Source organism: Nannospalax galili, unplaced genomic scaffold (assembly GCF_000622305.1).
Source record: "Nannospalax galili isolate Female #2095 unplaced genomic scaffold, S.galili_v1.0 scaffold786, whole genome shotgun sequence".
Taxonomy (NCBI): Eukaryota; Metazoa; Chordata; class Mammalia; order Rodentia; family Spalacidae; genus Nannospalax; species Nannospalax galili.
In genome coordinates this window covers 1,825,183-1,840,048 of record NW_008355774.1, presented here as the reverse complement: position 1 = coordinate 1,840,048, position 14,866 = coordinate 1,825,183, and the positions used below count along the sequence as shown (strand labels likewise).

At 44.4% G+C, this 14,866-nt stretch overlaps 1 protein-coding gene across 1 annotated transcript in view; it reads right to left on the bottom strand.

Annotated features, from left to right (window-relative positions):
* Window positions 1-3,233: 3,233 nt before the first annotated feature.
* The window catches only part of Slc25a20 (solute carrier family 25 member 20), a 46,775-nt gene continuing 35,142 nt past the window's right edge, over window positions 3,234-14,866 (bottom strand). The window contains exons 4-9 of the mRNA XM_008853225.3: window positions 10,649-10,739; window positions 7,947-8,064; window positions 5,979-6,051; window positions 5,516-5,625; window positions 4,712-4,836; window positions 3,234-4,035 (exon numbers count right to left, since the gene is read on the bottom strand). Coding sequence (XP_008851447.1) covers window positions 3,973-4,035; window positions 4,712-4,836; window positions 5,516-5,625; window positions 5,979-6,051; window positions 7,947-8,064; window positions 10,649-10,739 — 580 coding nt within the window. The 3' untranslated portion in view covers window positions 3,234-3,972. The remainder of the gene's footprint in view (window positions 4,036-4,711; window positions 4,837-5,515; window positions 5,626-5,978; window positions 6,052-7,946; window positions 8,065-10,648; window positions 10,740-14,866) is intronic.

Here is a 14,866-nt window from a genome sequence, read left to right as displayed (position 1 = left end):
AAAAAAAAAAAAAGATGTTAGAGAGCTGTATGCAATGGTACATGTACTTGGGAGGCCAAAGCATGAGGATCACAAGTTCAAGAGCCAGCTGGGCTACATAGGAAGTTTAAAGCCAGCCTGAGTTACATAATGAGAGCCTGTTTCAAAAGAAAAAGGTGTAAGAGTATGTGTATTTGGGGGAGGGGGGAATAGTCTATCCTCCAGTCTATAGTGAAACACACATGGGACATATTTACCCCTTGTATCAGATACGGTGCTAGCTACTGTGCTTCTCTCTGAAAGGTCACTTGCAAAAACCTGCCCTATGTCCCTCACCCTTGGCCCAGTTATACTTCTTTTTATTCTGACCAGGCCATTATCCCCAATTGGTCGTTTTGATGATCACTGTCTGGCTTCTACTTGACTGTCTGTGATAGAGAAATCACTAGAGAGACCCTAATTCCCCTGGTCCCATCTGCCATACTCCTGTCAAGAAGAGCTCTATCAGGAACAGGTGGCATTTCAAAGTGCATCATAAAAGGAAGCCCAAGCTCGGAGGGTGCCACTCACCATCTGCTCTGCTCCCTCTTTCACTTCACATCTACTGAAAGTGCAAAGGGGTAAAGGAATCTACCATCACTAATGTCAAGGAACCAAAACACTCCATTTTAAAATGGGAGGTGTTTCAAAGGGAAAATTACCCAGAAGCACAGACTATAAATAATCCTCAACCATGAGAATGGCTGGCATTTGGCTGGAACACAAATACACTGACAGGAGCTTTCAGTCAAAGGCCCTGTTTAAATTCATGCTAACTTTGCTTTACAAGAAGAAGAGGGGGAGGGAGAGGGGGGAGGGGGAAGGGGCAACAATGACACATATGGCCATCACCCACTGAGATACTAAGGATTCTCCAAGCAGGAGAGGTGCAAACTTCACACTGAATTAACCTGCCCAGGTAAAGGACTCCCAATTTTTGTCTTTAAAAAAAGAATGTTGTGCTATGGTGGCACACGCCTGTAGTCCCAGCACTTGGGAGGCAGAGGCAGGCGGATCTCTGTGAGTTCAAGGCCAGCCTGGTCTACATAGTGAGTTCCAGGACAGCTGGGGCTACAGGGAGACCCTGCTTCAAAAAGACAACAACAATAAAAAAAGAATGTTGTGAGCCAGATGTGGTAGCGCACACCTGTAATCCCAGGACTCTGGAGGTAGAGGCAGGCAGATCTCTGTGAGTTCGAGGCCACCCTGGTCTACATAATAAGTTTCAGGCCAGCTAGGGCTACAGGGGAGACCCTGTCTCAAAAAAAAAAAAAAAAGAGTTATTTTTGGACTGGAGAGATGTCTCAGCAGGTAAGAGCACTTGCTGCACAAGCATGACGACCTGAATGCAAATCTCCAGAAACATAAAAAGCTGAGCATTATATGTGCACCTGTAACTCTAGCCCTGGGGAAGTGGGGTCAGGGTGTGAAGATAGAAGAATTACTGGGGCTTGCTGGCCCCCAGCTAGCTCCACATTCAGTGAGAGACTGTCTCAAAGGAAGAAGGTGGAGAGCAATAAAGCAGGGCACCTGACTTTCTCCTTTGGTCTCAGCACTTATGCACAGATGAGATACCTGCAACCTGCATGCATACATGCACATATACCACACAGTACTCTTTTCAACTCAGTGTGGTGATATACACCTGTAATCCCAGCACCTAGGAGGATTGGGAGTTCAAGGTCATCTTCAGCTACATAGTTTCAGGCCAGCCTGGGTTACATTGGCACCCTGTCTCAAAAAACTTTGTTTCTGGTTGGGGATGTAGCAGAATTTGTAAAGTGCTTGCCTAGCATGCACAAAGCCCTATATTCAATCCTCAGCACCCCATAAATTGGTTGTGGTAGTACAGCTCAGTACTTGGGAGGTAGAGGTAGAAGGATCAGATATTCATGGTCATCCTCAGATACACAGAGAATTCAAGGCCAGCTTGGGATACATAAGACTTTGTCTAAAAAAGTTATTTTCTACTTGACCTGAATTCTTTTTTTTACATTTTTATTACATTTTATTATTTGTGTATGTATGTGTATACATGTGCCACAGCACATGTGTAGAGGTCAGAGGATAACTAACAGGAGTTCTCTCCTTCCACCATGTGGGTCCCAGGGATCAAACTAAGGTTGTCAGGCTTGGTGGCAAGTGCCTTTACTTACTGAGCCATCTTGCTGGCCCCCATATTTGGCCATAATTCTTATTTGGTCATTCAGAAATATCTTTCCTGGGTATAGCTTCCTTCCTTAAAGTCTCTAATCTTCAGCTGCCTACCAGGTTGCCACTCCAACCCTCCAATTCCCAGATGAGATTGTCTTTGTCCTTCTCATTCTCGGAGTGGTGGATTTAAAGCTAAAATTCTGGGGCTAGAGAGATGGCTCAGTGGTTAAGAGCACTAGCTGCTCTTGCAGAGGACCCAGGTTCAGTTCTCAGCACCCACATGGCAGCTAACAACCATCCATAACTCCAGTTCCAACAGAGCAAATGCTCTTTTCTGACCTCTGCAGACACTGCACACACATGGGAGCACTTACATACATGCAGGCAAAACACTCACACACATAAAATAAAAAGAAAGTTTAAGCCAAAGTCCCCAAGGATCTCTGTGAGGCTGTAATCAGAGAAGAAGTGACAGTGGAACTCAGTTAGTGCCAGAAACAATGCCAGAAAAGCTGAGCTCTAGAAGCTTTAGCAAGCTCTCCTATCCACTATGACAAGGACAGATAAACTTGTTACTCTCTATTCCAACTTCTTCCAACCTTTTTCTGGCCACACTTGAATGTCATCATGGTATGATTTAAAAAGCCAGAAAGGCTACATCAGATCATACAGAAACCCCCAAACGCACAGCAACCCCACAACTCAGGACTGCTTTTGTCCTTTTAGAATAACTGACTTTATATCAACGCAGTTAGCCACATGGGTCAGGATGGAGAATAAAATGAATGGAAGGATGGATTGTAGGCTAAATCTTGTGAGGCCAGACTGCCAGGCTGACACTAAAGGCTATATGAACACTTACCAATCAAATCACCCAGCATTACACACCCTCCCTTGAATACCATGGGGAACCAGAGAAGTCTGGGCCAGCTTCAATGTCCTCCTTCCATGCTAGCAGTCTCTGGCTCCCAGGAATGGATACTGGATTCCTGGCAACCTCCAGTGCCACAGACTGCCTGATGAAATGTTCCAGAATCACAAGAAAAGATATCACACAATGCAAAAATTAGAAACAATATTTATTGTTTCCTATTAAAATTGGGTACTCTCAAGGGGAAAGAGTATATAAAAAGAGCCTTCCTACAGTCTGGCTTTCACACTTATCCCAGCAGTCTGGGACTGTCTTCACTGTGTAAGAGGGGAAATTTTCTACCTTCTCCTAGGAAATTAAACTATTCTATATAGTTTTTATTATTTGTATAAAAAAATCAAAATCTAGCAGTTAATTAGCTGACTTGTTCCTAGGTATACACACCTAGTCCATTTGAGTAGAGAGAGATGGGCTTAACATCTGGGCATCCCTCTGTGCACCCCAGAAGCCTGATGAGCTTTCCTGGCTAGAAGATCCCAGCGCCTAGTAAGCTGGCTGAAAATGGGCAAGGTGCCTCCAGAGAGGTGGACATCACCTCTTTAGTGAGGAGTACTTTGAGTGTAGTAGGGCCAGCAACCAACCAGTAGGTGGCAATCTGGCCAAAGGTAGTAGGTCTATAAGACATTTATTCTATCTCCAATTCTCTTACCTAAACTGGTAAGAGCAAATTCAAGTTTCAAAATGGCACACCAAGTTATACAAGGCAGAGAATGTCATTAAGGCAACAGTTTCACCATCATGTCCATGCACAGAGCTCAATACCACCATTCCCCTCCCCTCACCCTTCAGGACTACCTAGTCCTGCCCATTGCTTCTCAGCGATGAGATGGTTTTCCACAGCATCCAGAAGTCTTGAACAGTCTTAAGCCTCACAAGTTGGGGGCTATCCAATTAAGGATCTTCATGGCAATTTCAAAGCCAAGGAAACAGGCCTAAGAAGGGGTTAGAAGAGAAAAACCAACAAGAGAGTGACTATTTGTAGATACCACCTGCAGGATCATGCTTGGTTAGCCTTGTCAAGATCAAAACCCCTCCATAACCCCATTCCTACCCAAGATTAAGGAAGAAAGCTAAACCAGGTGCAGTAGTGAACTCGTAAATAACCAGCATTCCAGAGACTACGGCAAAAGGATCCCAAGTTTGAAATTAGCTTGAATTACCTAGTGGGTGGGACCCTACCAAAAGAAAAAAAAGAGACTGACAAAGGCAAAGGGGAGAAGGGAGAAAGGAGAGAAGAGAAGGGAAGGAGGGAAGGAAGAAACAAGCTATAGTCTCTCATTCCTAAGAGGAAGGCAAAGTACATGCTGTAAATTGGGTGTGGTGGCACATGCTTACAATCCTAGCACTTGGGACACTGAAGACCAGCATGGGCTACATAGGGAGACCCCATTATAGAAAAAACGAGAGTAGAAAAGGAGGAGGAAAATATATGTCTTACAACTACTTTAAAGTGCTTCAAAGGCTATCTTGGCAATTCAGAAAAGTGAGCAGATAAGGTAGCTCTGGCTGAGGCTGGGGTTTGAGTGCCCAATGCAATCCCAAGAACAAGCTCCCTGCATTCTGCTCTGAGTCCAGAAGGAAAAATCATAGCTCCTGCCAGATACTCACTGCATTGGCTGGGAAGGCTCGGATCATCACTGCATTGAATCCTTTGTACAAAGATGTGACTCCTTCATCCCGGATCAGCTCTCTCAGCACATCTCTAAAACCACTAGGATATTTTCCAGGAGGTGCTATGGGACAGAACCCATGTTTTTTAGGCTTCAGGAAGCTGCTTGACCTGACCATGGCAACCCACATGGGGATAATCTACTAGGTAAGTCTTCCTGTAGAGTCAGAGATAACACCAGAAACAGGATACCTTGAAGGACATCTAAAATTGTCTACAACACAATTCACCTTAGGGCAAAGGCCCAAATGTCTAGGTTACTGGTACCAAGGGAGCAGAAAAAAGTAAAGCATTAAACAACTGGTCATGTGGGAAAGGGGGAATAGATTTGGCTTCTTATCTGACTTATTTCATATTTAGGCTGACATGAAAGAAAATCTAGAGTTCCTAGAACATAAACGTGAAGGAGAATGTGAGTCAGACAAATGTTGGATTCAGCCACGGACATAATATATCCTCAGAGTCTTAAGACCTTTGCTCTCAAAGAAACAAAATAAAAAAGACCTCTGCATGCAAAGACCTTTGCACTCACTGAGTATGGTGGCAAACCCTGGCTTGTAATCCTAATGCTTGAGAGGTAGAGGCAGGAGGATCAGGAATTCAAAAGATCATCCTTGGTTACAGAGCAAGTTAGAGGCCAGCCAGAGCTACATGAGACCCTGTCTCAAACAACAAAAACAAAACCTCTGTACCTCAGGGTGGCTAATGGTAGGACCTACTCCATCCACATCCATACCACTCACCAGTCTGGAAGCGGGACTTGAGTACATCTGGGGGTATTGCCACAACCCAGTTGAAGATCCCTGCAAAGCCTCCAGCTACCAGGATTCGAGGTACACTGAGTTCACTGACACTGCAGAACACAAACCACAATCCCTGTCAGACAGGCTTGGCAGTAGCATTTAGATCATTCCCTCTGCCACAGACAGGAAAGTCAATGAAAGGGCTTCAGGCTGGAGGGAGGAGGTCCAACAGCCATGACGTGGCAGATGCTACTTCTTGGAGGAAGTTTCAGGCATGTTTTTAAAATACTCCACTAAGTGAGGCACAGAGTGAAATGGTGTTGGCTGAATCTCAGCAATACAAAAGGAAAGAATACATGGACCCAAGAACAAGCCTCATTTCTGCTTTCAGACCCACCCACAGGAGAAGACAACCTACCCACAAGTGGGGAAAATGGCTTCGACATTCTAATGCTCTTTTTACCTCTTTCCCTCTGGAGTGAAGACATTTTTAAGCCATTCATATGTCATGAAATACATCCCACTGGCTGGAACATCTGTTAGTGACAAGAAAGAGGCAAATTAAAAGTTGGGGAAATCTACATAGATTGGCATTGGACTATTCAAAGATTCTTAAGAAGTTCTTCGTAGGTCACGAAAGAAATACACTTAGGCAAAATATAGATTATGTAGTTGCTGGTGTCTAAATTCTAAGTGACTTGCATTATGATGACTCATTTAATGAATACTGATGGAATGTGATAAGCTCCAGAATATTTTACACTAATATAAGTTGCTGAATGGAAGTTGGAACCCAAAATTTTAATACTAAATCAAAAATGTATTCTTATTTTAACACCAATGATGCTAAACATCCAGTTGTATTTGCTTAAATAGTAAGAGAAAAATAAGACTAAATGTAGGATTTTTTAGCTAAATAGTTTGAAATATTTCTACAATCTCTATTGATTTTTCATATATACTCTTTGGAAAAAATAATCACATGCAAAAGGAACCTCATTACAAAAGATGCAATAATGTACATATATATTTGTTTTAAAATATAATCAGCATTCTTAATCATTGCTAAGAAAGGCTTTAAGTGTTCTTGCTACAAAAAACTGATAAATGTGAACTTAACAGCAGTGGTGGCAGCATGCACAAGATAAACTTAATCAGATAAAAACCAGCATAGAACTGGGGAAATGGGCAGGAGGCCCCCAACCCTAACCAAGGAACTACTGTCAGTTGATCACTGCTAGGCAAGGGAGAGTTGCTCTTTAAGGGAGTGACTCTAAATAGACTGAATAAGCTACAGTGGATGAACTCACAGCAAACAGAAATACACAGCTGGGTACACAAACTTGACTGTATAGGCTTTAATATATAAGACAGAATACATGAAATCCTGTGGGAGGGCAGAGAGGGAAGGTCTAAATATGATTAAAGTGTATTGTATAAAATCCACAAAAATTTAATAAAATTATACATTGAAGAAAAAAGATTAGTGATACATATATGTTAGTAAGCTCAAATTAGCAATTTCACAATATTTACATATCCCAAAATATGTTGTCCATGAAAATATATATGATTTTTACTTGTAATTGAAAAAATAATCTGGGAAATATTTCTATGGAGAATAGAAATGTTTCTATTAAATTTACACACATTTAATCCCAGCACTTGGGAGGCAGAGGCAGGTGGATCTTTGTGAGTTCAAGGCCAGCCTGGTCTACATAGTGAGTTCCAGGACAGCTGGGGCTACAAGGAGACCCTGTCTCAAAAAAAGACAAAATAAAAAAAAAAATTCTTCAGCAGCTACATCTGATTTGTGATAATCACTTTGTAGCTATCAGATGCTGCTGTGGGTCAAGCACTGGTGTGAGTGTAAACAAGCCAGGACATTTCATCTTTCAAGTCCCCTGTAGGTGGTCACCACTAACTTACACACTCCAGGCACTTATGACCACACTAGCTCATCTGGCCTGCCTTCAAGCTGTCATCTCAAGACAAGACTTGGACTGTCTCTGCCTCTCCTACTACCAAGAATGTTGCCTCAAAACCAGGAAGCAGTCTGGGAGTATAGCTCAATAGTAAGAACATGTCCTAGTACACAGAGGTGCCAAGGAGATCCCCACTCTTCCTCAGTCACTCCCCCCCACCCCCTTTTGTCCCTTCAGACATGATTTCCATCTAGTAGTCACTGTTCTCGAAAGTCAGGCTTTCTACCCCTGAAGACATGCAGGAAGGATGGGCTGTCCCTCCATCTTCATTTGTGTCTATACTGGCTAAGGTGAGAGACTGCCTATAACCGGGACACATATTGCTGGTTTGTCAGAGCTGTAGCATGTGCCAAAACTAATCTGGCAATCAAGGTAAGACTTTCAGTGGCACACTCTCTTCAGATGACCTTCCCAGGTGAACTAAAGTGCAATGCTTCAAAGATTACCTCGCATAAGGGTGAGCACAGTCCCTTTGTAGAAGCCTCGGATCCCAAACTCCTGATACAGCTTCTTTGCACAGTCCAAGGTGCCATTATATTTTGTTTCCCCTGAAGAGGCCTGAATCTAGGAGATATAGAAGTTATCAAGTTAGAAACAGAAACACTGGGATTAATAGACCCATACAAACTATAAAGTAAAAAAGGAAATTATAATCGTGTGTTAAAGCAATAAAAGATTCTGCTGTTAAATTATTTGAGATGTGCAACATTGGCAAAGGCACTATGAAAAAAGTCTAAGTAGCCAGGCATGGTGGTGCATGCCTTTAATCCCAGCACTTGGGAGGCAGAGGCAGGTGGATCTCTGTGAGTTCAGACCAGCCTGATCTACACAGTGAGTTCTAGGCCAGCTGGGGCTACAGGGAGATCCTATCTCAAAAAGACCAGAAAAAAAAGTCTAAGTAATAGAATCATAAAATACACACCTAGTGACTAGAAATAAAATCAACAGAAATGCTGGAAAACAAATTAAGGAAGCCTTCCAAACATAAGAGCATTCCAAAGAAAGGTATTTGGATGGTCTAAAAAAGAGACAAATACTTTAGCTACTCACTTATTCCTTTTACAGATATCAACTGAGCACTAACTCCATTCCAAACCTCACTGGTCACAAGGATTGGTTAAGAAAAACTGAACAGCTAAGCGTGGTGGCACACACCTTTAATCCCAACACTCGAGAGGCGGAGGCAGGAGGATCTCTGTGAGTTCAAGGCCACCCTGGTCTACATAGTGAGTTCCAGGCCAACTAGGGCTACAGGGAGACCCTGTCTCAAAAAGACAACAACACGCACACACACAAAAAAAAAAAAAGAAAAAGAAAAGAAAAACAACAGAAAGGCAGCATGGTGGCCCATACCTGTAATCTCAGAACTCAGGAGGCTGAGGCAGGAGGATCATAGGTTCAATGCCAGTCTGAGCTATACAGCTCCCCATGCTGTTTGGGAACCCTGCTGTTAAGGTTGGCTCCTTTCTCAGCAGGAGCTTCCTGTCTGACTTACCTGGAAAGTGTCGCCAAGCGCAGATGCTTGGCCTCATTTAAAACACGACCTTTGGCATAGTTACCTGGAGTAAAAACTACCCCCAGGTTTTTTCTATATGATGATTAGGCATTGCCCATTAGCTGGATGATAGGAGCCTACTGCCACTTGTAAATAAAGCATACTATGAGCACCTATCAACTGAAGCATTGGCTACTGCCCCCACACTATATTTTCCCTAATCCCCACTGAATAAACGGAGCTGTTTCACTGAACCTAGAACAGTTTCACTGAGTCTGGAGCTGTTTGTATCACTGAACCTGCCTCCCCGGAAGGGCTTTCTTCCATCAGTGCTCACTGGCCATCCCTGAACCTGTTTGTCACTTCTGCTCCCTTTGTCCTCGTGGACCAGTGGCCAACGACCCACAAGGGGAGGGAGAGACCCCACACCATGCCAGTCTAGGTGACTTAGGGAGACCTCATGTCAAAATTAAAAACCTTTTAAAAATTAGAGGAAAAACTGTGGCAACACTGCTGCCCACTCAGCATAAAACCAAGCGGGGAGCCTAGATTTCCCCTCTCATGAGATTGTAATGAAGCACCCAACATGATACTGGGGTATAGTCAGTGAAGGCCACAAAGAATTAGAACATTCACCCCTAATGTCGGTAGCCAGCACTCTCCCACCCAGTGTATCTGTGAAGACACTGAAAACATCGACACTCAGCCCTTAGGTGTGAACAGAGGCCACACAGGAACCTAGACCTCTACCTCCGCCTAAAGTAATGAGGTCACACATCCCCCCTTCCCTGCTAGGGTGATATTAAAGAAGACAGCTAAAACAGGAAGTTGAAACAAGATCCAGAGACAGGCATGCTGGCTCACATCTGTAATCCCAGCACCTTAGGAGGGTGATGCAGAAGGAATGCTATGAGTTCAAGGCCAGCCTCCTCTACATAGTTTCAGGGCAGCTGGAACTAAGACTGAGACCTGCCCTCAAAAACTTGTTCAGGCAATCACTTAGAGAGCTGCCTCCACCTTTATAATGGGAAAATATTTGTAAGCCACACATTTGATAAGGGTTTTTTTTTTTTTTTTTTTTTTTTTTTTGTTAACAAAACCTGTGCATTCTTTCCTTGGTACTCTAGGCTTTCTTTTTCTGAAGCTACCTGCCCCCATTCACTATATGACTGCTTACAAAAACAAGCATGGTTTTCTCTATTCTCCATTCTCCAGGTAGCTACAGTTTGCCTGCCCTGTTGGTTTTCCCTCAAACTCTAATAAAATTGTGGTGGCACACACTTTAATCCCAGCACTGAGGAGGCAGATCTCTGTGAATTTGAGGCAGCCAGGGCTACATAGTGAGACCCTGTCTCAAAACAAAACAACAACAACAAAAAAAATTTTTTTTAATTTTTTTAAAAAGGCATAAACATGCACACAAGTTTTTTTGTGGTTTTTTGGTTTTGATTTTGTTTTTGTTTTTTTTGGATCTTTTTGAGACAGGGTCTCCAGGTAGCCCGAGATGGCCTGGAACTCACTATATAGACCAGGCTAGCCTGCCTCTGCCTCCTGAGTTCTGGGATTAAAGGCATGTACCACCACGCCTGGTATACACAAGATTTTATACTACATGGAAAAAGCTTGTTTCCTTCTCACAGATCACACCCTTACCTGTAATAAGCACTTAATCCGTTCTCCAGGGGTCATGATTCCTGTGGTGAATACACCAGATAACATCCCAGCTGCAAACAGCTGCGGGTAGCTGGGTTGAAAACAAAAACCAGAAGCAACCACCTGTGATTAACCACCAAAGACAGAGGCAGTCCCCACAAAGAGAATAGTTTCGTTAAGAAAAATAAATACTTGGACTGGGAGGAAGCACAGCCACAAATAAATCAGATTTTATACAAATGTACCAGAGCATGGGTCTCAATGGCAAGAACAATAGGAGACTGTCCATGAAGCCCACATATATTAGGTACACATTCAGAATCCCCTCATCCCCTCAGCTTTATAGTGAGACATGGTTTTCACCCATGGGCCTGTAGTATTCATTAACTATGGACAAATTACTGGGCCTCTGAGAGCTTTGACTTCCTCTCTATGAGATGCTGGGTTGCTGTGGCGTAGTCTACCTCAGTAGACTCCAGTTTCTCCACCCCCAAAAGATCACTCCTCTGGGACCACCAAGGGCCTGATAATACTCTAAGCCAAGTCTCAAGCAGAAAGGCTTCAAGGTCAGGGAAAATGGCTGTGTTTTCGCCACAGGCTGAGGGGAGTTCTAAATTCACTTCTGTTGCTGTGATAAGATACCTGAACTAAAATCAGCTTAGGGGAGGAAGAGATTTATTCGGCTTACAATTACATTCCAACATTTTGAGGAAGTCAAGGCAGGAACTCAATAGCTGGTCACATCACATTCACAGTCAAGAGCAGAAAGAAACAAATGCACCCATGCTGCCTGCTTGTGCACTTCTCTAGCTTTCCCCTATCCTATGTAGTTCAGGGGACACACACAGACACACACAGACACACAGACACACAGACACACACACACCCCGCCTAGGAAATAGTGCCACCCACAATGGGCAGGATCTTTCTACATCAATTAACAATCAAAACAATCCCCCCACAGACTAACCAGACTAACCTCAACTAAGACTCTCTTCCCGGGTGATTCTAAGTTGTGGCAAGTTGGCATTTAAAGCTAGCCATTCACAGGCCAGAATAAAGAATTTAATATATGACACTGAGAAAAATTGTCAGTGATGGTACACAGGCAGCCATGATGGGTGCTGTGCCAACTGTGTGACGAATGGCTCCACAATGGTGTGACTTATGGGTTCTCACTCTAGTCTCCAGAGACTGAACCAGCCTGAGTCTGAGAAGTCTGAGGCTCCAGGTTTCTATCACCATAGTTGTCAGTGTTACCTTTTAGCAACTCCTTTTCTTTCTGGGATTACTAATAACACCATGCCCAGGAGGCAACAAGACACAAAACTACATTGAGCATTTTTAAAAAGTCCCACAACAAAGGGAAAGAAGGAGCTCAAGAGAGGTAGGACCATGGGAGAAGGGTATTAGTGAAGGAGAAAGGGAGAAATGGGGGTACCTTAAGTGGGAAAACCATGATGGAGGGGTGAGACAATGTAAGAGATAAACAATGCCTAGCTGGTTTTGAAAACCAGAGAGAATCATATTACTTCTACAACCTACTGACAAAATATACATAGCAGATCAAGAAATATATGTCTAGGTAAGGTTTATCTGAGAACAACTGGTCTTTGCCCAAGATTTATCTACATGACACACAGTAATTAAAAACACCAGACTGGTTGAACTAACCTTCTTGGGTATTCAACAGACATACTTTTGAGGTCTATAATAATTCGGTCAGAGGGACATAAAGGATACTTTTTGCTCCTTGCCTTCCTAGGTCGACTAGTTCCAGGGGATTATGAGCATCTCTCAAAATGTCCTATAATAGTGGTGGGTCACCTGTCCTCTTGATCAAGGAGGCCGAGGAGACCCCACCAGATGGACTTGAACCAGAGTGCAGTCTATATAGAGGAGGGTCAACACAGAGGAATCATGTCCTCCATGCTTCCAAGCGAAGCCAATCATGGTTGAGCAAGACCTTTGAGTTATCATCACATGGGTGGAAATGGTAAAAGAGAAGGAGCCAGGGGCTCCTCCTCAGCCCATGTGAACCCTGAGGTAGAGATCCTCAAACGACCTTAAGAATAAAAATAAATTGGTTTATCTGGGCCATCTCTATGGCCTCAAACACCCCAAAGGAAAGTATCACCAATGATTAAATTGGCCAGTATCATCTCTTAAGAGTCCATATGCATAGCTAAAGGCTACATAACAAGCAACAATGCCAGATAGGCGATACGTTCTTTTGAGTTGTTGCCCAGGGTGGCTAAAGGGACTCCCAGACAGTAACCCAGCATAGAACTGGGAAAATGCACAGCAGACCCCAATCTTATCTGAAGGAATATCGACAGCCGATTGTTGCTAGATGAGGAACAGCTGACCCTCCTAAAACAAAGACCTCTAGGTAGGCTGACTAGATTCACCAGAAGGCCAAGTAGTGGGGAACGGCTGGGGTTCCAACAACACAGTGGACAACAGCAGACAGTAGGAGGGATATCAGAGAATAAGGGCTTTAGTGGTGGAAGGGAGGCTATGGGAGGGTGCCATCTGGGAAGTGGATGTTTAGTTGAATAAGATGGTTTGGGATGTTCTGTGTCACACACACACACACACACACACACACACACAATCAACAAATTATCTTAGCTCTGGAAATTGTTATTGAATATGTCAATGCTGTTGTAATGAAATGCCTCTTCTAATTATATGGTTATTAAATAAATAATTAAAAAAAAAAGTCCCCACAATTTAGCAAACATGGCCTGTGTATCAGGCCCCTCTAGTCCAAAGTTCTGACAATTGAGCCATCAGGCCAGACCGTCCCAAAAGGAGCCCAAGACACAGGGAACAGATGCCAAATGGCAATGGGGGAGCATCCACTGAATTCTTCACTGTAAGCAGGTGTGCTGGATAGCTTCAGTGTCAACTTGACACACCTGGGTTGAGGGAGCCTCAATTGGGGAATTTCCTCTATTGGACTGGCCTGTGGCCATTTCTGAGGGGCATCTTCTTGATGAGTGATGTGGGAAGGCCCAGCCCACTGTGGGTGGTGCCACCCCTGGGCAGGTGGGCCTGTGTTGCATAAGAAAGCAGGCTGAGCAGGGGCCAAGGGAGCAAGTCAGTAAGCAGCATTCCTCCATGGCCTGTGCTCCAGATCCTGCTTCCAGGTTCCTGCCCTGAGTTCCTACATTGGGCTCCCTGATGAACTGTGACCTGGGAGATGTAAGCTGAATAAACCCTTTCCTCCCCAAGTTGGTATTGGTCAGAGTATTTTGTCACAGCAATGAAGAGAACAAACCAGAACAGCAGGGCAACAGTTTCAACAGCCCAGTTCTTTCATGCACTCACCCCAGACAGGGCTCACACATTTACTTCAAACACATAAGCAAAGCACAGCTGAACAGTCAAGAGACTTTGTTTTTCCTTTTTGACAGAGGTCTTATATTGCCCAGACTGACCTTGAACTCCTGACAGATGTCACATGCCCAGCTTATGGGATGTTTGTTTTGTTTTGTTTTTTGAGACTGGGTCTCATATAACCCAGCCTGCCCTTAAACTCACTTTATAATGGAAGATGACCTTAAACTCCTGATCCTCCTTCCTCCACTTCCCAAGTTCTGGGAGTATAGGCATGTGCCACCATATCTGGCATGAGGTGTTTTAAAATGTAACTGATCGACTCCTATCCTCAGGCCTCTTGGGGTAAGTCTATAGCGCAGCCCTCCACGCCTTGACTCCCCAAGCCACATTCACCCTTCCATCACCCCGCTGTTCGCTACTCCCAGTTTGGGACCTGCACCATTCCTAGTCTTGGGGCCCCAGACACCTGGGGAACCAATACTGCTTCCTGATCCTTCTCACCCAGACCAACTTAGTGCCTTTCTTGGGCCCCAGGAGCACCGCTTCTGGACCTGGCCCCGCCCTCACCTCTCTCTGTGTCCCTGGACCTGCACCACCCGCTAACTCTCCTAGCCTGCACTCCAATCCTCAGGCCTCTTGGGGTAAGTCTATAGCGCAGCCCTCTGCGCCGTGACTCCCCAAGCCACATTCCCCCTTCCATCTCCCCCGCTGTTCGCTACTCCTAGTTTGGGACCTGCGCCATCCCTAGACTTGGGGCCCCAGACACCGGGGGAACCAATACTGCATCTTGACCCTTCTCACCCAGACCAACTTAGTGCCTTTCTTGGGCTCCAGGGGCACCGCTTCTGGACCTGGCCCCGCCCTCACCTC